General features: G+C 47.2%; 1 protein-coding gene across 2 annotated transcripts; it reads right to left on the reverse strand.

Annotated features, from left to right (window-relative positions):
* Positions 1-2434: 2434 nt before the first annotated feature.
* Positions 2435-24750, reverse strand: RIPK4 (receptor interacting serine/threonine kinase 4). 2 transcript variants are annotated; one of them, XM_069016452.1, is made up of 8 exons: positions 24201-24750; positions 16592-16883; positions 9070-9218; positions 8256-8305; positions 7081-7239; positions 6249-6355; positions 5489-5741; positions 2435-4590 (listed from the first exon to the last, which is right to left on the reverse strand). In XM_069016452.1, the coding sequence occupies exons 1-8, from the start codon at positions 24380-24382 to the stop codon at positions 3413-3415; spliced, it is 2370 nt and encodes a 789-aa protein (XP_068872553.1). In that variant the 5' UTR covers positions 24383-24750; the 3' UTR covers positions 2435-3412. The 2 variants fall into 2 exon arrangements, with proteins under 2 accessions (XP_068872553.1, XP_068872631.1); XM_069016530.1 differs by lacking the exon at positions 24201-24750 and adding an exon at positions 23610-23709.
* Positions 24751-26026: the final 1276 nt, after the last annotated feature.

Genomic DNA, 26026 nt, shown 5'->3' on the forward strand with positions numbered 1-26026 from the left:
CCCTACCCCCAGGACTGGTGTCTAAAGAACCCACTGCTCTGCCTTCCTTGCTTGTGTGGGTCACCTTCAAAGAAACATATCAAAAGTCAAGGAAGGGAGGGAAAGGCTGGATGCTCCCTCCGCAAGGCACAGGGACAATGGGCTCTGATCAACAGCTGAGCCCAGAGACAACCAGGGAGGTAACACAGGTTTGCACCCCATGAGCACTTTGGCACCTGAAGGCTTTGCCTGGGATTTTTGGAGACAACCATGAGCTGGTCTGCACCTTATGCCACCCAGCTGGGGTTAAAGGAGCGTGGAGGAGAGGAGATATCCCCTCCTCCAGTCCTCTCTGCTAAGGGAGGCCTTGCAGAGCAGCTCCCACATGCCTTGTTTTTCTTGCAAGCCTGATGTTGAGTGGAGCCAAGGTGGTGCAAGAGAGGAGAGGAGGCAGGAATGAAAGGGCTGAGGTTTGCCTCGGGGCCTCTTTGCAATCACCCAGCAATTCTCTCCCCTCTCCGCCACCGCCGAGCAGCGTGTTTGAACCGCAGGCTTGTCGAGTCCTCTCGAGGCCTGTACAAACACGGCGCTGAGCAGCAGGTAAATAAAGCTGCCTGGTGCTGGGAACAAACTGCTGCAGAGACAGGTAATGCAGCAGGGGCTGTGCTCTCCCCCGGGGGCAGAGGCTGGGATGGAGGAGTGAGGAATGGGGATGGTGCGAGGCACCTTCCCCGCTGCTGGGGCTCCTGCACGGGGAGACGGCACCAGCGGGCGCTGGCAGGAACCCAGACTATGCCACCAGGGCTGTGCAGGCAGAAAAACCACATCTAGAGATGAAAAGGTGAAGGTGATGGTCACGAACATCATCGCACTGTATCTTTTTTTCTTACGTTTCTCCCTGGGCTGAAATAGCCACCTGGGGCCACAGTCAGCAGCCCTAAGGAAGCAGATGAGCACAGTGTCGGCAGAAACCCTGCAAGCAACCTCTGCCTGATTTTGGAGGTCAGAAGGAAGAGTTGATGTTCATCTTTCAGCCCTCTCTACTGCAAGGGAGCAGCTGGGGACCTGGAGCAGGCTCAGCTCCACGCAGCCCTTTGTGTCACACCACCTCAAACCCACCTCCCAAGCCTACGGGGTTTTTTTAAAGAACACAGATCGGAAAGAGACAAAGAAATGCCTGAAAGCTTTAGGTCAACAGCCAGAGACTTCAGCTAAGTCAGACAAGTGCACATACGACTAGAAAAGTCGGAGATCTTCACAAAACACCAATTCCTAATTGCTGCATTAGTGCCAGTTTAGCACCCCCACTCACCTCTCCTGCCCCCAAGGAAGGCTGGTTCGCAGGGAAAAATACCCACTCCAATACTGGCAGCATGTCATTGCAATCCTTTGGGGTTTTTTTTTGTCTAGTGCCAGCTGTGTTGCCTTCTTTGTAATGCATAGCTGGTGCCTGCTATTGTGAAAGACAGCATGGAAATAGAGACTCATGAGTGTGGCCTCATGTTTAATTAGAAGCTAATGTACTATTATTATTAGGCACTGAAGGAATGTACTGGCGAAGCAGTGTTTGAGCTGTTTTTAAAAGCATTTTATAAGTGTACTTTCCCCTTCCCTTGCTGGTGTGAACCACCTTTATTAAGAGGTGCAAGACTGCTGTTACCTGGTCTTGCAGCTCTTTTGCAGTTTGGGCAAGTACTGGAATTTAAGTGTCCTTAATCTCACTGTTCAGGAGACTCTGAAATAGAAGGGAATGATGTGTGCTAGGCTAAGCCACGTGTTTAAGCTTGAGAGACCAAGTGGTCTGTGGTTGAATTTGCTATACTGAGACACTGATTAAGCACAGCTTAATGAAACATGGCCACCTCATTGGTCTCCAAGGATGTGGAAGGAAGCAGTAGGAAAATGACAGGGTTTTTTTTTGCTGAAGGAGAAGTTTCACTGTCAGCACCTTTAGGAGCTTACTGGGATTGCCATGCTCTAAGAGAGGTATTATTTGTAGCCACCATGTAGTGGCATGAGTGTGGCTTCACCATCTACTTTTTTATACTATTTCATTCTCCAGGAACAGCTACAGCAGAAGAGGAAACCATCCCAGTTATACATTGTTGTGTTACAGGCATAAAGGTCAGGTTATGTGAGGCTTTATTCTACATTCTTATTCTGTAAATAACAAACACCCCCCATTCCTCCAAGCTCCTTACTTTCTGTAAAGCTGTAGGGAATGCAAAACTGAGGGCAGCTTTACATGTCAACAATATGGGCTTCAACATCATTCAAGGCAAGGTTGGATGGAGCTCTGAGCAACTTGATCAAGTGGAAGGTGTCCCTGCCCAGGTCTGGGGGTCTTTAAGGTCCCTTCTAACCCAGGCCACTGTGTGACCACTAAACAGTTGTGTTCTGCTGCTGCTGGTCAATGGGTTTTTAGTTGCTTTATCGACTCCAAAATACAGACAAGTTGTGGAACATGATCTTTTATTAATAACAGGCCACGTTTGTACTTCGAAAAGAGTGAAATTAAAAGGTGTATTAAAACATACCCACTCTAAGCAATCTATTTTCTTCAGTAGAAAAAAAAGCATACAACAGGTAGAAATCCTATATACACAGTATATCAGTTCTAGTCATCAGCCCCTCCAAACAGTGTTCTGCAAATTGGCACAACGGTGTTAGAACAGACCATCCAGTTCCAGTTCAGCGTGAATTTCAGCTTTTGACTTGTTCATTTAAGACAAACCACTAAGCACCTAGTCCAGTTTACTGATCTCAGGATACACACAAGGTAGTACTGTACATGAAGACAGCAGTGTTAGGCTTTTACTTCTGCTTATTATTTTTGGAATCCTGCCTTGTTATTAAGTCTGCCTCATAAACTTTGAGTACATGGAAATCTGTAATCAATGTCTCTATTAAAAAATGTAGCAGAAGCCTGATTAACTGTACCTTAAACAGCCCTTTCCTCAACTCCTGCATTAATTTCAAGCAGATTGGTGGTGTGCTTATTCTACACTGGAGGCTTTCAGCCCAAAATATCAGTCGCTGCAACGAACCACGAATCTATGCCATCTTTTTTTTTCTTTTTGTTTTGAGGAAAATAAAAAAAAGCACAATGTTAGTTCTTAAATTAGTTTGGCACATTAAAAAAAAAAAAAAGCAGGGGGAATGCAGAAGTTGCATCCTTCTCTCACAACGTCCTTGGGAGGGGAATGTCCGGATCCATGCAGGGCTGGCAGGCATAGAATGAAGGACACAGACCACGGCGTGGCAGACTCCAGCTCTTGGCCTTGCACCTGGCCTCAGTCACACTCAAACACCTCAGTCCATCAGCTGCCACCGCTGGTGAGTGCACCCCTGCACAACTGGAGAAGGCCCTGCAGAGCCGAGCTCCAGCAGCCTCCTCGCACCAGGTAAAAAGGCACCACTCGGCACCTTCTGATTAAGTGTCACTTAACAACACGGTAAGTGAGCTATTCCTGCTCTGCTGAGCAGGCGGGAGCAGGGTCTGACATCTGGCTCTCGGCATGTCAGTGTGAGCCCCGTGCTTCAGGAGAACCTCCACTGTTTTCGCGTACCCCCCTCGCGCAGCCAGGTGGAGAGCTGTGAACCCCTCACTGTCAGAAACATTGATATTTTCTGCACTGACAAGTTCTTCTACTACTTCAGAGTGCCCGTTTTCTGCCGCAAGGTGTAATGCTGTCCTATTTAAAGGGCCTCTGGCTAGAACACTGGCCCTTTCATCCATCAGCAGCTTTGTCGTGGCTAAGTGGCCGCTGCGAGATGCCAAGTGCAGGGCCGTGTATCCTTCTGCCGTGGCAGCCTCAATGTCTGCCCCGTGCTTGAGGAGCAGCCTGGAGGTGCTGGTGTGGCCAGTTTCAGCAGCTATGTGGAGAGCAGTCTGCAGGAGCCCGTTCCGGACGTTGACGTCCGACTCCAGGTCGATGAGGAGGCGGGCGACGCGGTAGTGACCCCGCTGGGCGGCCAGGTGGAGCGAGGTCCTTCCGTCCACCGTCTGCACGTTGACGTCGGCGCCGCGCTGCTTGGCCAGCAGCTTCACGATGGGGAGGTGGCCTTGCCAGGCAGCGTAGTGGAGGGGCACCCAGTCGTCCTTTCCCTTGATGTTCACGTTGACGCCTCTTCTCAGCAGGATCCGCACGATGTTCTCCTGGCCGTACTGGCAGGCTATGTGGATGGGGGATCTGCCCTCAAAATCCACCTCGTTCAAGGATGCATTCTTATCAAGCAGCATTTTGGTGCTGAAATCATCCCCATTTTGGGCAGCAAAGTGAAGAGCAGTCCACTGGTCCTCATCTTTGGCATTGACGTTGATTTTCCTGGCCATAATCAGCTCCACAATGCTTTTAAATTTCTTCTCAATGGCTATGTGAAGAGGAGTGGACCCTTTCTTGTTGGTGAGGTTAGGGTTAGCATTGTACAGCAGGAGCCACTTGACACATTCTTCTTGACCTGCTTCAACAGCCAAGTGCAGAAGACTGGAGTTCCCATCTAAAACAATGTCAACATCTTGAGGCTGGAGGATCTTCATCAGCTTGCTGGTATCTCCAGATAAAATTGCCTCCGTTAGCTTCCTCTTCTGTATGTCTGTAGTACCAATATCTAAATGGATAGAAGGAAGAAAAAGATTTTTGAGGGTGGTGAAACACTGGAACAGGTTACCCAGAGAGGTGGTGGATGCCCCATCCCTGGAAACATTTAGCTTCATCTAGTTGAAGGTATCTCTGCTCATTAAAGGTCCATTCCAACCCAAACTGTTCTAAGATTCTATGGAAAAGACAGCATCACAATTCTGATACTCATCACACCTTACCTGTCCGTGTCTTCAGCAATGAGCTGCCTGCAGAGCAATCCATCCCCCCACCCCACAGGAGTCCCAGAACATTTTCAGGTCAGATCTGGGCCCCCATTAACTCTGTTTCTTGTGGCATGAAGACCGAAGGATGTTGTGGCTGATCTCCCTGCACTAACCATTTTTTACCTAACTGGAAAACAAATGTCTGGGGTTTGCAGCACTGGACTGAAAAGTGAGGGGCTCTTTATAACAATGGTCATTGGGGCTGCTGAGAGGGTGGCTTGAGTCCTCTCAAAAGCTAAGGTGCTCAGGTTTAGGCTTAGTATAACTGAAAAAGCCACAAACTCAGCTGACCTGACTGGGCAGTGGCTTTAATGATATGTCAAGTAGGATGCTGGACTAGTAGTCACCTTCTTTCCAACCAACCTCTACATGACTGATTCTGTAATTGCTTTAATGGGAGTTTATTCCTTCACAAAAGTAAATGGGATTTACTATTTCTCATTAGATCATATTTGGGAACCACAAAATTTTTTTTATTTTTATTTTTTCCTTTTAAATAACTACCTCCAGTAAACAAATTTGTAGTGCTGACAGCAAGAGAAAGCAAGGCTAACAGTAATTTCCAGAATGTTATTCTACTCTCCAAACCATTGACTCCCATGCCCCAGTCCAAACAACTACAAAGGAAAACCTGACCATTACCTGAACTCTCCCTTTCAAAAGAAAGGGAAAGAGAGCCTCTGGATGAGAAAGCTGAATCTACAGATGAAACTCCTGAAAGGCGCTTGTCACTGGAGGCAAGTTTGGACTCAGAAGAGCTGCGGCTGAGATCCTCAGGGCCTTCCATAGTCTGTGAAATCCCTGAATCCAACTGGGACAACAACTCGGAGAGACTGTAATCCTTAACTGATGGTAGAGCAGGCTGCTGTTTCTTCTGGGACAGTGCACAAATCCCCTTCAAGAGAAGCACACAAGCATTTTAGAAAGGTCAGCAAACAAAACTGAGCATGAGGCCCTACAGAAGAAATATAAATTTGTCAGTTTGCAGGTAGCCTTTAAACATTGTTTGTATCAAATGAAACCTATGAAAAAGGTCACAGATTTTTCAGAAGAAGGAGGGCAGCTTTCATCAGTACTCAAAGAGCCACTAAAGCCACGTGGCTCTTGTGTCTACAGTGGTTTTTAAGATCAGTCACACCCACATAGTTCCAGCCTTTATCTCCTAACTGTCCTGCTCTCCCTCCACCGAATAAGATGCACTTGCAATTGGTTCTGCCCTGAGGTTTTCCTGAGCTGGTCCATGCACTTGTACATTCCAGTCCTTTACCAAGAGTCACTTCTATCAGGCAAGGCTGTGCTCAAAAGCAGCAAAGAGAAGGTTGCTTAGGACCTTCCAGGTCATAGAGAAGCCTGTTCCTCCCAAAACCCAGCAAGTTCGAACAAGAAGTGAAAGAGAAAATACCTCAGGCTGCTGTTCTGGGGCATTCTTGGTGTCCAGGTCCTGAGTTATCATCTCTTTTGTTTCATCTTCTGGCTTTTCACAAAGGGCCTCTGTTTCTGAAGTAATTTCTTTGGAGAAAAGAGAAGGTTTTAGTGCTTGGGTTTTTTAGGAGACTTTCTGAGATGCCCTGTTGCCTGTCTCTATCAACAGAACTTAAAAGCTCTGAGATACTGTGGGAGAAAGGTGCCAATCCTGACCATTCCATCTAGCACCTCATCAGTGGGCACCAGCATGCAGCCAAGCCAAGGGTACCCAGGGCTGCCCAAACAATTCATTTTCAGTCACACCAGACTGGTGTTACACAGGGGCCACACTGAATTCATAGCAGGTGCTTTGGGCAAGTTCAAGCCTTTAGCTGGCACAGAAGTGACTGTACAAACTGTTTCGTTACAAGAGAACAATTCCGTTCCTCAACATACAACAGTAAAAATTTAGAGAGCCAGGTCCTTCAACGCTTTGGTACACTGCAAACCACACCAACTCCAGCTTGGCCTATGCCCCAACACACACAATCAGAAATAAACATAATTTCTGGCTAAATGGACCGACTGGTTCAGTACAAGGTTTATTCTTGGCGTGTTTACATAACACCATCATGGTCAGACATGTCCTCAGATAATCCCTTCCTCCACAAATGAGTAAGTGGCCTGTATCATTGTCTCCACCACACAATGTGCTCTATTTATTCTGTCACAGAGCTTCTCAGCGTTTACCCCAAGGATTAGCAGAGTCCTGAGCAATAACATGACTCATAGAAGAATAAATGGGCAGCCAAGTTACAAGGAAACCTTACCTTGAAATGTTGGCCGTTCACCAGGATCATCCTGCCAACATTTTTGCATCAGTTTGATCAAGTTATTACATGAATGAGGTCTGGATTTGGAAACAGCAGGTAGCTCTGGGCGGTGGCCTTTAACTACTTTTACCATAATATGTAAAATGTTGTTTTCCTCTGTGAAGCAAAAGCACACAAATTTAGATGTCCCAGCAAAAGGAATCACTTCTCTTTTTTCTAAGAGCATTAAGAGTGCATTAGGCTGAAAATTTGTTTTCACACCCTCTTTTCTCGATTTCTTATCAATAGGGGAAAACAATTTTTGGTTGTCCCCTCCAACGAGATATTTTTCAATGCACTAACACCTGCTTCTCATATATCACTTAAAAACAATTTTCAGCAAGTGCTTGTGTTCTTTTCCCACCCATTAAAGATAAAGAACAAAAGGAAAAAAAAAACACCTCTAACAATTCTTTGCTACCTCTCTTTGGATTTCCCTATCTGCTGTAAGAAAACAGAACCTTAAGTTTTATTTAGACCAGGTACCTGAACTATTCATAGAGGTGAAGGAAGAACACGAATCAAGAGGTGCAGTAATGCAGCTCCTGACTGTAAATCAACCACTGGGCTGAACGGAATCTCTCACTGGGAGAAAAATTAATAGTAGACTGGAACTTGTTGGGACATGTTTGCTATACATAGGCCAGTCACAGACACAGGAAAGTCATAAAGAATAAATAGCTGCCTGTTGAGCAGTGCATTTACTGCAGGGTGGAACAGGGCTTATTCTCACAGACAGCTTTTTTTGTTTTAAAAGGAACAAATCTGTACCCACAATCTACAAATAAACTACAGAACCTCTCTACAGAGCAGCTGTTTCTGAACAACAGCAGAGTTGCCTGCCAAGCAGGCTTTGCCAACACATCAGAAGTCTGTGCAGGCCACACACTGATCTGGAGCTGTGCAGCAAACTCCAGCAGAAGCAAAAATGTGCAGACAAGGGCTCCTGAAGCAATACAGGTTCTGACTTAAGGAAGACTTAAGCTTGTGATCAGAATTTGAGAGTTTAAAAGTGCTTACTACACAAGATTGTCAGAATTTGGAGGTCATGCACAAAATCTGGGGCTGGTGGGGCAGGAAGCGTGCTTATCAATGGGAAAAAGGAAAAAAATCCAAGATAACACACAACTTACCTGCAAAAGGCTTCTTCTGTGTAAGAACTCCCCAAACCACAATGGAAAAGCTACCAAAGAAAAAAAAAAAAGGCAACAACTTTATTTCCAGGAGTTTTTTTAAACAAAACTAAAAAATTCACAGAAGTGTAATTTGTTTTCCTTGTCCCTCCACTTTTGCATCTAATTCAGCAGATGAGCACACACACACACAGAAAGATGCAACCAAGAACCATGATTTCAAAGTCTAGCTTTGGCAGGGAGGAACCTGAGGCAGCAAACACAGGGACTTGCTGGAGGCTGCCAAGTTCTTGGTAGCATTTACCAACCACTCCACATCAGCACTGACAAAATCAGAGAAAGCATTAGAGTGGATTTAATTTAATGCTTCTACCCTGCAAGATGACTTTAAAGGAATCCATTTAATTTAGAATAAGAGATATCTCTTTAATCTACAACTGTGATTTCCTTTTCCTAATAATTTTGCCATGAAAGAAGAGCCAAAGACCTAGTGATGAAATCCAATGAAGATAACTCGGAATTTTGTCACAGACTCAAAAAGTAGGTCAGGATGTACCTTTAGAAGGGAAATTAAAGGTGGGCAGAGTGCCTCCCATTGCCAGGTGCTAACAAGTAATTTCAAGACCCAGGATCACCTGCAGTTTTTCTAAATGCCTCTACCCTGCAAAGACTTTGCAAAAACAAAAGCAAAAGTGACATATTGCAAGATGAGGCTCAAACCAGATTTAGGGGTTTCATGCTTAAAAAAAGTAAGGAAGGACTCATTTTACAGGGTTACTAAAAGAGTATTCAGGTGTTTTCACAGTTCACTGACCTGTACACATCATGTTTGGTGTCAAAACACCTGTTTTTCTCCTTGATGCGCTCTGGAGGAAGGTAGGCAATAGTGCCACACAAGCCATCCATGCTGATGTCATGGGAATGGGACAAACCATTGCACTTTGCAAGCCCAAAGTCAGAAATCTGCAGGAAAAAAATAAAATGGAGGAGGAAGAGGGTGAGAAAAGTGCATGGTATCATTAGACTTTCAAGGTGTTCACAAAGTGCTTTCTGCAAAGAACAACAGACACAACCCAACACATACAGTGAAGTGCTGCTCAGAAATATTAAACCAATAAAACATCTCTGGAAGCATAATGCTCTGGTAGGCTTTTCTTTATGGTTAAGCTAAAAGAAGAAGAAGGATTAAAAAATAAAGGCAAGCAGTTTTTGCAAGCAGCAGCATGCCAGCCCATTACATAGCAAACACAACAAACAGCCAAGACAATTTATTGTAATTTAAACCAGTTGAATTCAGCTACTGCAAACTACTTTAATGCAATTATTGGCCCTGCCACCCCCTTTCCCTATGTAACTTCACGTTGTACGATGTGTTTAAATGTCCTGGCTCTCCAATGAACTCTGGAGAATCACTCTTTCAGGGTATCACTGTTGAACTGACCATACCAACAAGGACCAAGCCCAACAGCAGAGCCACCAAGTGCTACAAAAACCCAAATGGAAACACACACACCAAAAACCCATTCAGGGAACTCTTTTTGGCAGCCAGGAGATACAGCAAGTTGGTGCAGTGACACAGTGAGCACAGCTGAAATGAGCACAAGTGACAGCAAGTTTATAAAAAGGACACACCTCCACTTTAATATGAAGTGTCAAGCAAATATGCATTCATTTGCTCTCAAAGGCATACCAATCATCGAGCAAACAGATAGGCCAGGAATTTCCTTTGTCTTACTTATTTCCCACTGGATAAAAATGTCTATTATGCCAAGTGGAAATTTCAAGAAAAGTCAAGTCTTTTTGGACCACTGAGCTCACTGATTTTAGTCTACATGTTAGATAAGATACCCCCTCCCCCTAACTTATACATTCCTTTTATCTAATAAATACTCAGGTTTTTCAATGACTCATTCCCCTTTTGATCTTCACAGCTTCTCCTTTGAGAAAGTTTTCCCTCAAAACAACAAGCATAATTAAAAAAAGCTTTTCTTTTTTTTTTTTTTTTTTTTAAATAGGCTCCGACTTTACACTTTGAGAAGTTTCTCTCTAAAGATACCACAAAACTAGTTGCAACATGTGTCCATTACTGGAAAGGGAGAAAACTGCTGCCAGCTTCAGCCTCCTGGAGAACAGGCAGGTTATGCAGCCATACAAGGAATCTCCCTTTGCCATAAAACAAACAAAGCAACCCACACAGCTTCAGCAAGAACTTCTCCCATGGACAAAGAGCTCAGCAGTGGCATTCTGAGAAGCTGGAGAAGTCCTGAATTCTAGAACACAGGTATGTCTGACCTGTTGTGCATCTGTATCTTTAATCTGTAGGGTAGCGTGGGAATGACTTGAGAACAAAAAAAACCAAAAAAAAAAGGGGGGGGGGGGGGGAGGGAAAAAGCAAAGTCATCTGAAGGAATAGTTGCTCATCCTTGTAGAGCTACACTCTCAGAGAGGGACTGCTGGACTCCTCAGCAAGCCAAGCACTGGAGCCCAGGAAAGCAGCAAGTAGTCAAGAAACCCACATCCACAAGCCAGGTCACCAAGGGAAGAGCCAAACTGACCACCCCAGGAAATTCTGCATGAGTCTGGGGTGCTTGGTGCTCCACAGGAGAACAAAAGCACAACCCCAGCATCACACCAGGCTGTGGTGTCAGGTTATATATGATGATATATAAATAAATGAACCGAATGCTGCAAGTCTGAACGGATCCAGTGAAGCACTGCTCTCCTTTGATTAATGTGAAGCACAGGCTTGTATACACCTCAAGAAACCCAGGCATAATTAAAGCCACACACCTCCCTCTTTGTCTAAACAATGCCGTGTTTCCTACTGCATGTGTTAAGAAATAAAGATGAAATGCAGACAGCAGGGTGACACTCCTGTGTTCGGAGCCACCAGCTACAGTGTGTGAGTCTAAGGCTGAGGGCCAAGGCAGAGCTGAGCACTCTACACAGAAAAAGTCACCCTACAAACTAAGGAACAGCTAAAGTACACAGCATTACACCCTCCCTGGCCTAGCAGGAGCTTCACCTTGTGGAACTGTCCCAACCTAGTATGAAGGATTGGGTGTTATGCCAATTAATAAAAAAATCACCTGTAGAGCAGGGCTTCGATCATATCAAATTCTGCAGTAGAAAGCACTGGAAATTGAGGAATTGTTATCTTGCAGGCTGCAACAAAATAGTGAGATTCTGCAGACAGCTTTTCATGGCTTTTACTAGCTCCTCTAGGGTGAACTTTCCACGCTGCACGGTGTATTTAGTCATGCCAGTTCTTTAAACACCAGTGGGAACTGCGCAGTGGGTGGAAGATACAGCCTTTCACTTGCCTGTTTTGCCTTTAAATTGCTTGCCAGGCACCTCATTCTGCAACACCCTTGCTGGGGAAGGCAGTGGAAGCAGAGCACCCCTTCCCCACTCCTTCCTCCACATCCTTGCTGGTCCTTGCAGCCCACCCCGGGCTCTGCCCTTCCCCACCATCCGAGGGAATCCGTAATCTCGCTCCTCACATCGGTTATTCCAGGTGGGTCCCACGGCGCTTCAAAAGCGCCCGTGGTCTGAGCAGGGGAGACACGGAGGCGACAGACTGCTCCATGCAAAACCCGTGGTGGGGAGGTAGGAAGAAGAGAAAGCAGCCTTGGCCAAAGCCCACGCAGACAGTGGGATGGTTCATGTTCAGGCAGCTCTGCTCGCTCAAGGGCTGCACGAGAACAAACACGAGAACAAACACGTGAGCGCCGAGCAGGGACAGGAGCTGCACGTGTTTTCCTGCCTGCTTCCAGCAACACTCACTTTACTGAAGGATCCCAAGATCTGAAGATTTGTGTGTATTTATTTAGTTTTAGTTTAGTTTGTTTTTAACTCATGCATGCAAGCCTTTCTCTGCTCCTGCCGTTTGCGGATTTTTCCACTCCAGTCCGTACAAAAACGTTCACTTGCAAAGTTTTAGATGCTTTGAGAATTTTTTTGTGATTTTTTCTTTTTGAAAACCAGAAAATACGCTCACATAAGTACAGTTACTACAATCAGCTATTCCCAAGCACTGCAGGGACACAATGAGTGCTTGGAAAGTGCTTTTTTTTTACTGATGGCTCCTGACAGACTGCCCTGAACTCTGCACTAAGCTCCTGACGCTTTATGTCATTTTTCTGCAAGCAAAACTGAAGAATGCACTGCAGTGGACTCAGGGACGGAGTTCACCAAAAGGTTTTCTGCATCAAATCCATTGGATTAATTTTTAATCACTGCTGGAACATCCAGTATTTGTCTCTGTACAAAGTCTCTGCACTGGGATATTGAGTGCCCCCACATTTGTCTATGGGGTATTCGGGTGTCTGGCGGTGGGGGAAGTTTCCCTTGTTTGTTTTTTCTGGGGGTAGGGGAAAAAGGCTTTTACATCTTTGTTCTTTAAGACATGCCTGCAATTTTTAAGAAATGAGCACAGGTCACAGATTTGGACTACTAAAAATTACGATTAAAAATTAATTCCAAATACCAACACAATCTGCACTTCAAATCTGTCTTTACTTCAGTGATTATGAATGCACTTCACTTAGCTTCTAACAAGAACCTTTCTGAAACAGACTCTATTTCTATCCTTTTCCAACCTGCCCTGAAACTTTTAACTCCTCCAAACCCATTTCAGGTGGGACATTTGTAATGCTCTTTTCAGAAGCAGCACAAACCAAAGCCGAACATCCATTTTAATCCATCGTGAATCTGCATTACTGTAACAGGGATGGTTTTGCTCCCTCCCCTGTGCCACCACAATTAGATCAATCAGAGAATTGATCAAGTGCAAACCAGCTTTGTTGGTTGGGATTAAAGAGCCATGCATCAACAGCCCTGCATGGAAACCTTGATCAGGAAGGGTGGCAAACAGGCAGAAGGGATACACAAAACAAAGGCTCCTCATCTGTAATAACAAGAGAGCAATTGCTGCTGATAAAAAAGTGGCTGTGCTACCTACACCAGGCAGTCTAATAAAAAGAGACAACTGCTCTTTACCAGCCTGGCCTCTGGGTATTACTGGGACCTACAGTTAACAACCTACATGAAGAAGCTTTCTGATCATCAAATTTGCCATCTGACTAGGCTGCTTCTAACTGCATGCTCAGAAATTTTGCAGCTGAAACAAATAAAAGTGAAGCCCATGGAGGTAACCTATCTATCCAGACCATCAGCACAGTACAACACAGCAGCAAACTTCACACTGGTTTAAACTAGAGGACTGGGGAGGGGAGAAAAGCAACTACAGTGAGCTTAAAGCAGTGCACAGCTGAGAGCAGCTCATTCTGCTTCAAGTTGTTTAAAACCAAAATCTAGGAGATGAAAAATAACTGGTCAGGCTTGTCTCTGTGTGTGCATGAACCCACACATATATGTATGCGTGTCTGTGTGTGTATGTGTACAAATATATATATGGCAAGATGAGGAGCTGCAAAAAAACCCAACAAACTCAGGCTGGATAGTGGGAGAAACAAGAACTTAAAAATAATGTTTCTGCCCAAAAGTATTAAGTGGCAAGTTGGTTTAATTTTAAACACCTGAGCGAAAAATAACCCTCTTGACCATGGAAGACAGGAAACCTGTGAAGCAGCAACAGAGATCAGGAGGGCATGGAAGCTGGCAACAAGTTGGGCATGAGATTTCTGCACGTGATGGGGTGTTTATTCTCCTACCAAGGGCCCTGGAGAGAGATCACATCGAAGTGGGGAAGGAGCAGAGTCACGGCCCACGAGGGCAGCGCTGGAATGTGGCATTGCTTCCCCTGTGCCAGCGATTGCCACATCACAGTAGCTCAGGGGACACATCCAGAATGTGTGTGGAGGGCAGGAGAGCTGAAGAACGAGCTCAAAAGATGTGGTCCAGTTGAGCAAAGAAACAGATGTCAGACAGCATGTAAATATTGAAAGATTAAATATAAGGAACAGTGGAGAAAGGGGCAAGGGAGGATCTAGTTGGTACAAATAGAAGTAAAATGTTGACATGAAGGAAGAAAAAGCAGGCTGATCCCTGCTAGCAAAGCCTGCCTGGGTATGGAATAATCCTGCCAAGGAAAGCACAGTGTTTAAGGCAAACAAGAGGGAGCAGGACATGGCAGGGAAGGGAAGGGAGCTCCCACCACCAACTCACAAAGGAGGATGGCTGCAACCATCTTCCAAAAACCAGCAAAGCTTTACCTTCCACTGCACATATTACACACAAATATTTCAAATCCCCAGGGAATCCCCCAACATGCCTTTCACAGAGTTAATATCTGTCTATCTATATCCCTGTTCAGGCCAATCCCATCCTCCTAATTATCCTCCCAAGAACAAAATTCAGCACACGCTTATGTAATGCACAGGCTTTATGATATGGAGGCACCCACTTGATGATAAGTTCTGTACAGCAGCACTGCCTTAGTCACCAGCCTCGCTGAGGGCTTTACAGTGAGCATGGTGCTCGTAAAAGGAGCAGGGTGTGTTTGCATTTAACTGCAGGATGGCACAGCAGCATTTCTAATGCTCTCCACTGCAAGACTGACTGTTTCCTGGCTCAAGGGCAAACAGTTTATAAAAGTCCTCCCTACCTCCAAACTCTTCTTTCACAGTCTGAAACATCTCTTCACTCACCTTAGGACTCTATTAGGGACAGGTCACCTACTAAATTAATGCCGACGTTTAAAAACACTTCAATCAGCAGCTCCATTCGCCTTCCAGCAAGAAAATGCACATTAAATCAAGCTGCAGGGTCTGAAATTTAATTATAAATTTCACGCCACACCAAAAGAAGGTTTGGGGCCACATTTTTAAAGTGAAGGCACCTCACAGAATATGTTCATCTCTTATTTTGCATATAGGTTCTTGCGTCTGCTTTCCTTCCTGGAGGGGTTTCCAAGATGCCTGTGGATGTAGAAAACTGCTGGCTGGAAAAGGTTTGGATTAGACCATTCCTTCCTGAACTCCATGGAAAGGATCTGAAGACCTTCATGTGTTTCCTACAGTTCAGGGATGTCAGCAATGACCTCACCAGAGACTTATTTATTTTTGTATGTTTTGCACTTTGCCCCCTTGTGTTACATCACCACCCAGATATAGGCTGTGCAGCAGGCAGAACATCAGGCACTTCAACCTCCTGAAACAGTGAGAAAAACACAGCCTTCCCATCTTGGCTCATGGATGAGTCAAGAATTAGGAATTCGAGAAGTTATGCAAGCAAGCCTGAACTTTTAAGTAAATAAATACTTAGCAAAGGCCTCTCAGCACTAGTGTGTGAGAACAGACTTTGAACAGCTCAAATCCTGATGTTCCGGTCACAATAGCATGACCCCTTGTAGATGCCTCCTACCTCAGCAAGAAAATCCTTCTAAGAAATTAATCACTAAGAGGCCTAGTAAAAAATCTGAGACCATCACAGGTGTGATTTCATTAGTGGCACACACCTCTTATGGCTCCAACCCTCTCATGACATCAGGAGATTTGTCTTTGTTTAATGAAAACTTCATATTTAGAATGGTACAGGCAAGACCAAAGCAACTTGATCAGCAAGGGAGGCAGGAAAACAGGGAGCAGATGGATATGGCAGTGCTAAAAAAAAAAAAACTGAACACTAAAAAAAAACCAGGGAAAAAACTTTATTTCAGTCTCTTTTTTCTCTAGAAAGGAAGTTGAGAAATCAAGTCCAGCTCTCAAAACAGAACCTCCAGCAGAGAAGGCTAACAAGTTTGCCAGCTTACTCTGGAAATGGATAATGAAAAGAATTTCATGCTGTTACAGCCACAGAAAAATTCCTTTCAGTGACCTCTGGTATGCATGAACAGTCAGGACAGAGATACTTCCTCACTGCACATGCCCTGAGCAAATGGAAATGAGTTGCCTCTGGGAAGGCTTCTCCAGACTCCAGCTGTAAATGAGATCTCTGCATTTAGTGGTGCAGACAAAGACCTAGAACAAGGCAACCACGGGAACTGTGAAGTGGCAAAGATGATTTAGAGGTTCACACTTCTTTTCTCTCCCTGTTCTCACCTGCCTCACGACCCTACTGCAACAAAATTTGTAGCAGGACCCATTAGGTCTCAAAAATCAGAGTTCACTACATCCTTTTAATATTTCAGGAGGGTTCTCACAAGTTCCCTAACTGCACCTCTATTTATGTACCAAAGTGGTGCATAAACCAGGAGGATTTATTTAAGGGCTCTATTTGGGTGGATTTTCATTTGGGAATCAGAGGGGTTGGGTCAGTGGGCATTCCTCTAATTCTAAAGGAATGCTGCTGGTTTCTCTCAGGCTTTTTGCATCTGGCAGGAGCCATGGTGGAATGTCCAAAGGCGAGTCCCTAGCACAGTGTCCAATGCGTACCTTGACGTGGTAGTGGGCATCCAGCAGGATGTTTGCAGGCTTGAGGTCCAGGTGGAGCAGTGGAGGGGACATGCAGTGCAGGAAGTTCATCCCCACCGCTGTCTCGTGGATGATGCGGAAGCGCAGTTCCCAGGGCAGAGGCTCGGAAGCCAGGAGCTTTTCCAGAGACCCCGTCTCCATGTATTCCATGACCAAGCCGACCGGCTCTTTGCAGATGCCATACACAGGAAGGATGTAGCGGAACTTCGCCATTTCCATCTTCCTGGCTTCTTCCAGTAACTCCATGCGCTCCCTGGGTGGAAGAGAATGGGACATGAGGGATGGAGCAGCTGTTTCTCCTCACGCCAAACACGCACAGAACATTTCTTATAAAACCAAACACCACATTTCACCATCATCCCCTGACTGACCCACGCTGTCCCTCACCAGCCTGCATTCCAGGTGTATTTCCACATTTAGTAACGTTGGGTTTTACGCTTCCAATGGTAGGCAGCTCCCAGCTGCAGGACCGCAGGGGAGTCCTGCACTCCCCCAGTGAGAACACCCCGAGTGCGAAGCCCATCTATGTCCCTGCTTTGATGTTTAAGCTGTGCTGTTCAGAAGGAGGATGATACACCCAGAGCCCAGGTTTACCACTGCTGTAGCTCCTTGGGCTGAAGTCATTAACTTTTTGTGAGTCATAAGGCTGTGCTAATCAGAAGAGAGGCCGGACAACATCGCTTCAGCAACCCTGTTGGTGCATCCTGAGTGTACACAGACCCAAACCTTGGGAGAGACCCACCATTTAGGGGAGCAAACTGCCTGCTGTAGCCAGGAAGACACAACAAAAGCCTCCCCAAAACACAGATTTGACAACTCCAGAACTGTACTCGCTCACCTCCAGCAGGTGCCAAAACCTCCCAGCACACCATTGTCAGTGATGTAACAGGCCCAGTCCTGGCAGCTGTAATGAGCACCCCGGGTGGTTTACAGGTCACTTCAGCCTGACCCTGCACAGGGTTAAGTGTTACTCAGTCTGAGCTGCAGCCTCCCAGGTCAAGACCCTTAATTGCTGTGCCTTTCTTCTGCACCTCCCTCACATGCTTCTGCAACAGCCCACAAGGACTCAAGTGGCATAGAGGAAACAAGGGTCCTCTCCCCAAGCTGGCTGTGCCCACTGAGAGGGGCCACACGTGATGGTTTAAAGAACCTTCAATCTCTAAAAACTGCATTATTGGTGATGATGGACCCTGCCCAGAGCAGCTCTGGGCCACGGGCACTGACACATCACTATTGCTGTCATAGATTCACAAAAGAGGGCACAAGGAGGTCAGACAGGTAATATTTCCTGAGCAGACCCTCTCTTATTACACAACAGCTCCTGCAGTGTACCCAAAGATGTGCACACCATCTAATGGACAACAGTGCCTGAAGTAATAGGACCAAGTCTGTGCCCTGTGCCACTAACAAGGGATGCCAGTTACCCCAGTGGGAGCCTCGTGGCAGAACCTCAGCTCCATCAAACTGTTTTTGTTTTTAAATTTTAAATCCAAGGCCAGCTAGAAGCACTGTCCATTTCTAAAAAGAGAAAACATCAAATCCAGCCTTCACACAGCTAAGTCTTTTCTTCCTGCATGTCCCCCACTGCCTGGATGACCTGGGAGAAGCTGAAACGCAGCTTATGAGGGACCCTCAGATTTTGGGAGCTCATTTGGCCCTCAGACTCGGCAGTAGGACACTCCCCAAGGCTGGGAGTGTGCTCTGCTGCCTGCTGCTCACCTGCTGTGGCAGCCTGCAATAACCTGATGCAGGTAACATTTCCCACCAGGGCCCAGCCAGGAGCAGCAAACCTATTTCAGAGGCAAGACCAGGCTGAAAGATGGTTTTAAAGAGGGACAGACATGCTGAGAGAGGAAAAAAAAATAGATAAGGGAAATCTTTCCTATTAACCATGTTGGCTCCTGTTGCTCCCTACAGCAACTTTCTTGTGAAATAATTGCCTTTGCAGACAAGTACCCAGTTTGCTCCTTGGCACGCTGGAAGGGAGCGCCCATGAATAACACAACCAACTCCTTGCCCCCGAGCCACACGCATAGCCAGCATAATTCACCGGGCCTCGGCGGGCTGAGCGCTGGAGTCAGGGATGTAAAACACCCGTCTGAGCCCTCCCAGGCAGAGCAAGAACGCAGCAGCAGCCAGCGCCCAACAAGAGCCACTGACTCCCCGGGATGGGGTTCCGGGGCTAACAACAGCCTCAGAGAGCATCACCAAAAACACAGATTGGCTGCTCGAAATGGGGCGTTTTCTACAAAAACAGAATTTTCCGTTTCAATAAAATATTTTTTTAAAAAAAAAAAAAGCTCCCTCTCTGCTTGGACCAGCTCCAGTGAATTAACAGACTAACTAACAGGCAAGTGCCCTCTATCTAATTTGCCTGTTTAAATAAAGCCCCCGTGCAACAATTACCACCCTGAGCACTTTCCCATACCCAGAGCATTCAAAACTGAATCAGCCAGAGGCCTGGTACAGCCGAGGGAGGCTCGCCGGCTTTCAAACAGCTTTCAAAAAGGCCCCTGCCACCTTTTGGAAACAGAAAAGGAGAGAAGACAAAAGAAATCAAGAGAGCCAAAGCAGTCATTAGCCAAGTGCTGGAGCGCGCTTGCATTAATCGTATTAACACAAACAGCTCGTTAAAGCAAGATCTCCTCCATCAGGCAAAGATCAAAGGTCTCTCCCTTCCCTCTCCCCTCTCAAGATGCCCCCGGCGCTCGGCGCAGACCGAGGTGTTCTCGGTGCGCCCATCGCCTCCATACGCCAGTGCTGATGCTGCAGCCAAGGGTGCTGCAGGGATGGAGCCTCCAGCTCCCATGGAACACATCAAAGGATGGGACGGGAGGGGGCTGTGGTGTGCTGCTCGGCTACTCCGGTGCTTAGGAATTATTCTGCACTATCCAAGCAAAGCTCCTGGTGGGGTTTCTCAGTGGAGAGCCATAGGTCTAGCCTCTGATATGGTAGCTTCTTATTTAATGCCCACACAATGAAAGGGTCAGAATTATCTTCTCTAGGCACCTCGGCTCCGCTCCCCTCTCCCTCCAGTACGATATCCTAACTTTATAGTAATAAAGGAAAAAGGCAAAGGGGAAAGAGGGGAGAAGAAGGGAGAAGAGTGAAGAGAAGGGAGGGAAGAGGGGGGAGAAGGGAGAAGGAGTGGGGAGAAGAGGGGAAGAAGGAGGGGGAAGGGGAAAAAGGGGGGAAAGGAGACGAAAAGAAGGGAAAAGGAGAGGGGGGGAAAAGAAGAAAGAAAAAAAGAAAAAAGAAAAAAAGAAAAAAAGAAAAAAGAAAAAAGAAAAAAGAAAAAAAAAGAAAAAAGAAAAAAGAAAAAAGAAAAAAGAAAAAAAAAGAAAAAAGAAAGAAGAAAAAAGGAAAAAGGAAAAAGGAAAAAGGAAAAAGAAAAAAGGAAAAAGGAAAAAGAAAAAAGGAAAAAGGAAAAAGGAAAAAGAAAAAAGAAAAAAGAAAAAAGAAAAAAGAAAAAAGAAAATGAGTGTACACACAGGACAGCTGGGGTCATGTAAATCACAGGGTGCACACACTTTCTCTTGTAAGAGTACCAGAAGACAGGGGACCACACATCAAGAGCTCCAGCACTGGGTCCAGTGCCAAAGAGCATCTCTGTCAGAGAAGTCAGCACAGATCAGCCATTTGCAAGCAACCAGAAACATTACATGAATGGGAGACCTCCAAACAGCTGTCTGCTCCACTCCAAGTCAGACCCCGGACAGATAGGGCTGCATTCCTTGGATTCTCCTGCAGACACAAAGGCCTTGCCCTTGCCCACTGCCCCCGTCCCCAGGGCCCAACCCTTGTCCCACAAACCCTGCCACAAGAACAGCAGGAATTACGACTGTACCTGCATTTGCATGCACCCGATCTTTATGCCCTAGAGATAACACTGCTGTAAAACTACAACCTTAGACTCACCAGGCAGTCCTTGCAGTTTTATATTCCCCCACCACTACCACCACATTTCCCTAATGGAGTCTGAGAGCAGTTAAAGTTGCTCCAGAGAAACTCAAAACTTGTAATGGGGCCATTTGTGTGAGCCACCTCCAGACACAGAGCAGCCAGGCTTCTCCCAGCCCAGGGGAGATCCAGCCCTGCTCTCCAGTCAGGAATTCAGGCTTCCTCTTCACAAACTGCTGGTGGTGCAGATGGAGGTCCACAAAATTACACCACCCTTGAATTTCCTCAGAAACTCTTTTCATCTGCATCATGACAGAGGTTTTAAGAGCATGCAGTGGCCTCTGCTCTGCAGGGCACGTTTTTAACAACTTCCACACTGCTGACTCTCAGAGAAGAATGTGGATATGAGAAGACAAGAAAAAACACTGTATGGTCAGGGCAGAATATGCTGGGGCAGGGGGAAGGAAGAAAACCCCCTTTTTCAGGTTAACAGATGTCAGCCCTGCTAACAGATTTCTGCAGTGCAGCTCTGGTACCAGAGGATTACAGGCTAACCCGGACAGCCAGGCTCACCCCTACTCTTTTAAGGAGCACAAGGTGACTCTTAGGTTCTCCCTACACAGAAGAGACGTTCATTCACCTTCACCACCTAAATAAATGCAGCATCCACTAACAGCGAGGCATTCCTAAAACCTCCTAAATGTCTAAGCCCTGCTCCATTTCCAAATCCAGGCTGTGCAGAGGGAGATATATGTAGGGCTTTGCTCATTTTTTTTTTTTCCCTAATCAGGAATTTTTTTTCCACCTCCCCACCCTGTAGTCACCCCCATGGCCAACGCCTCCAGCAAAGAGCCCTCTCCAGGAAATGTTACATCCTTACAATCTGCACGTTTACGTTCAGCAGAAGAAATCCACACAGGATTCTCTCTCTCTCCGAGCTTGCCACCCTTTTTCTCCAGACCACACTTCCATTCTGGCCCACGCGGGTAAAGAGAAGAGACTTCACCCACTCCACTGCACGTCCTGGGGAAGAGGCTCCTGCACCTTTCCCGGTCATACACTCTTTTGTTTGGATTCACATTGAACCTCCCCGTCTTGAGAGCATCCTTAGTCCCATGCGGGAAACGAGATCTCAGGAGCCGGGAAAGCAGGAGCAAATAAGGTGTTAGGAATGGAATTTGGCTGGATCGTCTGAGAGGGCTTGGGCTTAAAGACAGAAAACACTTCTGGCTCTACATTCAGTTTTTCTTCTGCTTGAGGCCACTTGGCTCTATGATGTGATAATTGCCATGGGAATTACTCCAAATCTCTCACTGTCTGCAGAAACACCGTAAGAGAGACTACACAGAGTATTACCACCACCGAGCCATTACAAACAGGGTTTTAATGTGGTACCAAATAAATACATCAGAAAAAGCCTCTGTGCTTTTTCAGTTAATGTTTCCGATACCACTGGCAATTCTTCTTACTCTTCACCGGGTTCCAAGAAACAGCTAGTCCAGTTAATCTCCTGGATTAACAACCTAATTAACAGGCTTGTTGCAACCTGCCAGCTAAAGAGGCAGTGTTTGATTCTGTCTGTGGCCCCCACCCCACCATTTGAATAGCACAAGTTTATTAGAAAAGTTTTGGGTGAAAAGCAACCAACTTCTGAAACGGGGTTGGTAGAGCAGCCCAAGAACCAAAGGAGAAATAAAAAAGGAAATAAAAAATTCAGTGTAGATTTATTTTGCAGGAGCAGCTCTTTCAAAGGCCAGGGATACTCTAATTTCTTATCAATGCTCTCCTCAAGCATCTGAAGCACAAATTCTGCAGTAAATAAATTACTATTTCAAGGAGCAGTTTATTAAAATCAATGAGAAGCTGCAAGAGCCCCATGCCCTCAAGGTTCTCCAATTCTAAAGGCATTTTTTGCTTCCTGAGCTGCATGTTTATATGGTCTTCCAATATTTGCACACCTCATAGCCACGGAGGGCAGCTGGCTCTCTACTGCACATGGAATATATTAATATAGAGATTTGATAGCAAATCTCAAAATTAATTGTTAAAATAGGCAACAGCATCCTTTGTCTCGGAGCAAAAATCAACTTTCTGAGTAAATTTTTAGATGTACACTGCAAATGAAAAGTATTACAAATGTTCTAGCTTATTTTTAAGACATGTTTTAATCTTAACTTCAAAATTAATCAGCTACAGTACTATTTTGATCAATAAGCATCAAACCTGAAATCTCCTTTGAGGTTTTAGTAGTAGGAGGGCTTGCAGGTTAGCACAATAAAACTCACTCTGCAACTTAAAGGTCTTTTCCATTTTTTTCACAGGCAGCACAGTTACCCTATGCATACAGTAAACTCTCCCTCTGCAAAGGACATTTAATTTACTATACTCCATAAGCCATGCCTACTGCAAAGTCAGAAATTCAGATAATGGAAAAGATGCTGCACTACCCCAGAAATCCTGCAGAAGATGCGTTTACAAAAAGTTTTAATCTTATCTCCCTCCTTCTGCAGGAAAGGCAACAACGGGAAACCTTTTGTGACTGAGCCAATCCACGTCTCAAAAACTGAGCTGCAGAATCGGCTTGTGAGCTGGCAGAGATCCCAAAGATCAAGTGGAGCTGGGAAAGCTCCATCAACATGACTCGTGCATATTCACCTCCCTCTGCACCGAGGCTGAGCTGCTGGAAGCCACTACTGTCCCTACAACACAAGGATGTTTCTGAAGATGCATCTGACAGCCTTATTCTCCTAGGAAAGGAGACCTGCCCTCGATAGCCCCCATCCCTGGGAGTGTTCAAGGCCAGCTTGGACGGGGCTTGGAGCAACCTGGGCTAGTGGAAGGTGTGTCCCTGCCCATCGCAGCGAGCTGGAACGGGGTGATCTTTAAGGTCTTTTCCCACCCAAAGCGGTCTATGATTCTGTGATCTCACACACACACAGCGTGAGCACAGCACAGCCCATGGTCCTCACCAAGGACCACCACGGGTGACACAGGTCGGGGGGCCGGGGAGTCCCACCGTGGGCCACCTTTTCCCGCAATCCAGCACAGCTGCACACCGGAGCCCCCAGTGAGGACTCACCCCGAGCAGCCGGACACACGGAGAGAAGCGCTGTGGCTGAACTGGAGGCACATTTCCCACATTTCCCAGCACGTCTCCCTTCAGCACCCGCTCCCTCAAGACACCGAACCCGCGGCTCCAGCGCCCACAGCCCAACGCCCGAGCCCGCTGCCACCACATGTTTCGCGACTACTACACGTGCGAGCTAAAGGCCTGGCTCTTCCCAAGCCCCTGAATCCCATTTCCACTCCTCCTCCTCCTCCTCCTCCTCCTGCCCGTCCCGTCCCGTCCCGTCCCGGACTGCGCCCTGTGCCTGCTGGGGCCGCAGCGGGCCCGGTGTGTCAGTGCAAGCCGACACACGCACAGCCGGGGCTGGGCAGGGCAGAAATGCCTTCCGAATGGCTGCGAGGGAACAGGCAGGACATAGGGAACATTTCACGGCATGTGTTGTTGCTGTTGCTTGTGAGACGGGCAGGGCTGCTCGCAGGGAGCTCTCAGTCGCTCCGCGGCTCCCCGGCTGCGCATCCGCGGGGCGACTGAGGGCTTGGAGTGCCTCTGTGGGAAGAGTCCCTTGTCCCCCCCATTGCCCCCATTCCCCTTGTCCCCCCTTACTTCTCATCCACATGGAGGCTGGGCGAACACTTGATGGCGAGCCAGGTCTTCCAGTGGAGGTGCCGCACTTTATACACCTGCCCGAACCCCCCCGAGCCGATCTTCTCCCAGCTGCTGAACTCGCTCTCCTCGAAGGTTTTCAGCAGCCCCATGGCCCAGGGGGAGCCGCCGTCCCTCGCCATCGCCGCCGCTGCGCCCGGACACCGCCCGGCCCCGCGGAGCGCAGCGCTGCCGCCGCCGCTGCCGGCCCGTCCGCCCGCCCAGGTGAGTCAGGTGTGCCGGGGGGGACCGGGCTGGCGTCACTTCCTGGGACGGGCGAGTGGGTGGGTTTTCCACAGGTCCCTCTTCTCTGCCGGGACAGGCGAGCGGGGCAGTTCCCGGGTTCCAGCTGCCCCGGGGTGACGCCGGCGTCCAGAGCTTCCCCCGGCCAAAGCGCTGGGGCGGGAGGGGAGCGCCGCGCACGCTGCTGAGCTCTGACAAACAAGCTGTGACAAACGAGCTGTTAAATAAAGGACAGGGAAGCACCAGCCACCGCATTCCTGCCTTTTCTTCTTCCCCTGCCCAGGGAACCGCAGCGGGCCCCCGTCCCTCCGTCCCTTGACCTGTGCATCCCGGCCCGGTGTGTGGGACTCCGGCCAGCCCGCCCCAGGCTGCTGTCTGTCCAGGCACGCTCTGAAGCAACAATTTTTAGGCTCCGGGAAGCTATTGCAGAGAACTGACACGTCTCTGGGTTTTAGGTGCCTGTGGGACTAGAAGCTTTGATGATCCCAGCGCTACATTTCAGTGCCTGGATCCTTTTGTGGATCTAATTGCAGGGACCACAGGACTCCCAGAATCGTTCTGTTTGGAAAAGACCTCCAAGATCATCAAGTCCAACCTCTGACCAATCTCCACCTCGTCAACTAAACCATAGCACTAAGTGCCATATCTAGTTTTGTGAACACCTCCAGGGATGGGGACTCCAGCACCTCCCTGGGTACTCCTTCCAATGCCTGACCACCCTTTCAGTGAAGAAATTCTTCCTAATTCCCACCTGAACCTCCTCCCCTGGTGCAGCTTGAGGCTGTGGCCTCTCATCCTGTCCCTTGTTCCCTGGGAGCAGAGCCTGACTCCCCTGGCTGCCCCCTCTAGTCAGGGAGTTGTAGAGAGTGAGAAGGTCCCCCCGAACCTCCTTTTCTCCTGACTAAACACTCTCACCTCTCTCAGCCACCCCTTACAGGACTGACTCTCTAGATCCTTTGCCATCTCCTTTGCTCTTCCATGGACACACCTCAATATCTTTCCTGCATTTAGGGGCCCAGCACTGGACACAGCATTCGAGGTGTGGCCTCAGCAGTGCCCAGCACATAGGGGCAATCCCTGCCCTGGTCCTGCTGGTCACACTATTTTTGATACAGGCCAGGTGCCATTGCCTTTCTCGGCCACCTGGGCACACCTGGGCTCATGTCCAGCCGTGACTCAGACCAATGGATACCGGGTCTCACTCTGTCACTGAGATGCTGCACTTGGAAGGAAGGAGCCTGCACCCTTTGGTATGTAACAGGATGGTGAAGAGACTGCTCTGATCTCCATCACGACCTTCACACCTATCACAGGTCTGAAGATTAGTAAAGCTCCTCTTTGTTTGTTATACTGAGTTATCAGACTCGAGGTGATTGTTCTAGGCAGCCAGTGTGTGTCATTTAATCTGGCAGGTTGGGCAATAGATAGAGGACAATGTGTTTTAAAGCCAGGATAATAGCTGTTCTTTGCAAAGCTCCGTTTAAAAAGGAGTCTACAGAGACATTTAATTACTTTCAAAAGACACAGGACATGAAGCCTGTTCT

Source organism: Aphelocoma coerulescens, chromosome 1 (assembly GCF_041296385.1).
Source record: "Aphelocoma coerulescens isolate FSJ_1873_10779 chromosome 1, UR_Acoe_1.0, whole genome shotgun sequence".
Lineage (NCBI taxonomy): Eukaryota > Metazoa > Chordata > Aves > Passeriformes > Corvidae > Aphelocoma > Aphelocoma coerulescens.

Coding starts and splice junctions, on each gene's coding strand:
- RIPK4 (XM_069016452.1), bottom strand. CDS start 24,382: ATGGCGAGGGACGGCGGCTCCCCCTGGGCCATGGGGCTGCTGAAAACC. Junction 8,306..9,069: donor ACCAAACATGATGTGTACAG/GTCAGTGAACTG, acceptor TTTCTTTGGTAG/CTTTTCCATTGTGGTTTGGG. Junction 7,240..8,255: donor ACAGAAGAAGCCTTTTGCAG/GTAAGTTGTGTG, acceptor TTTGCTTCACAG/AGGAAAACAACATTTTACAT.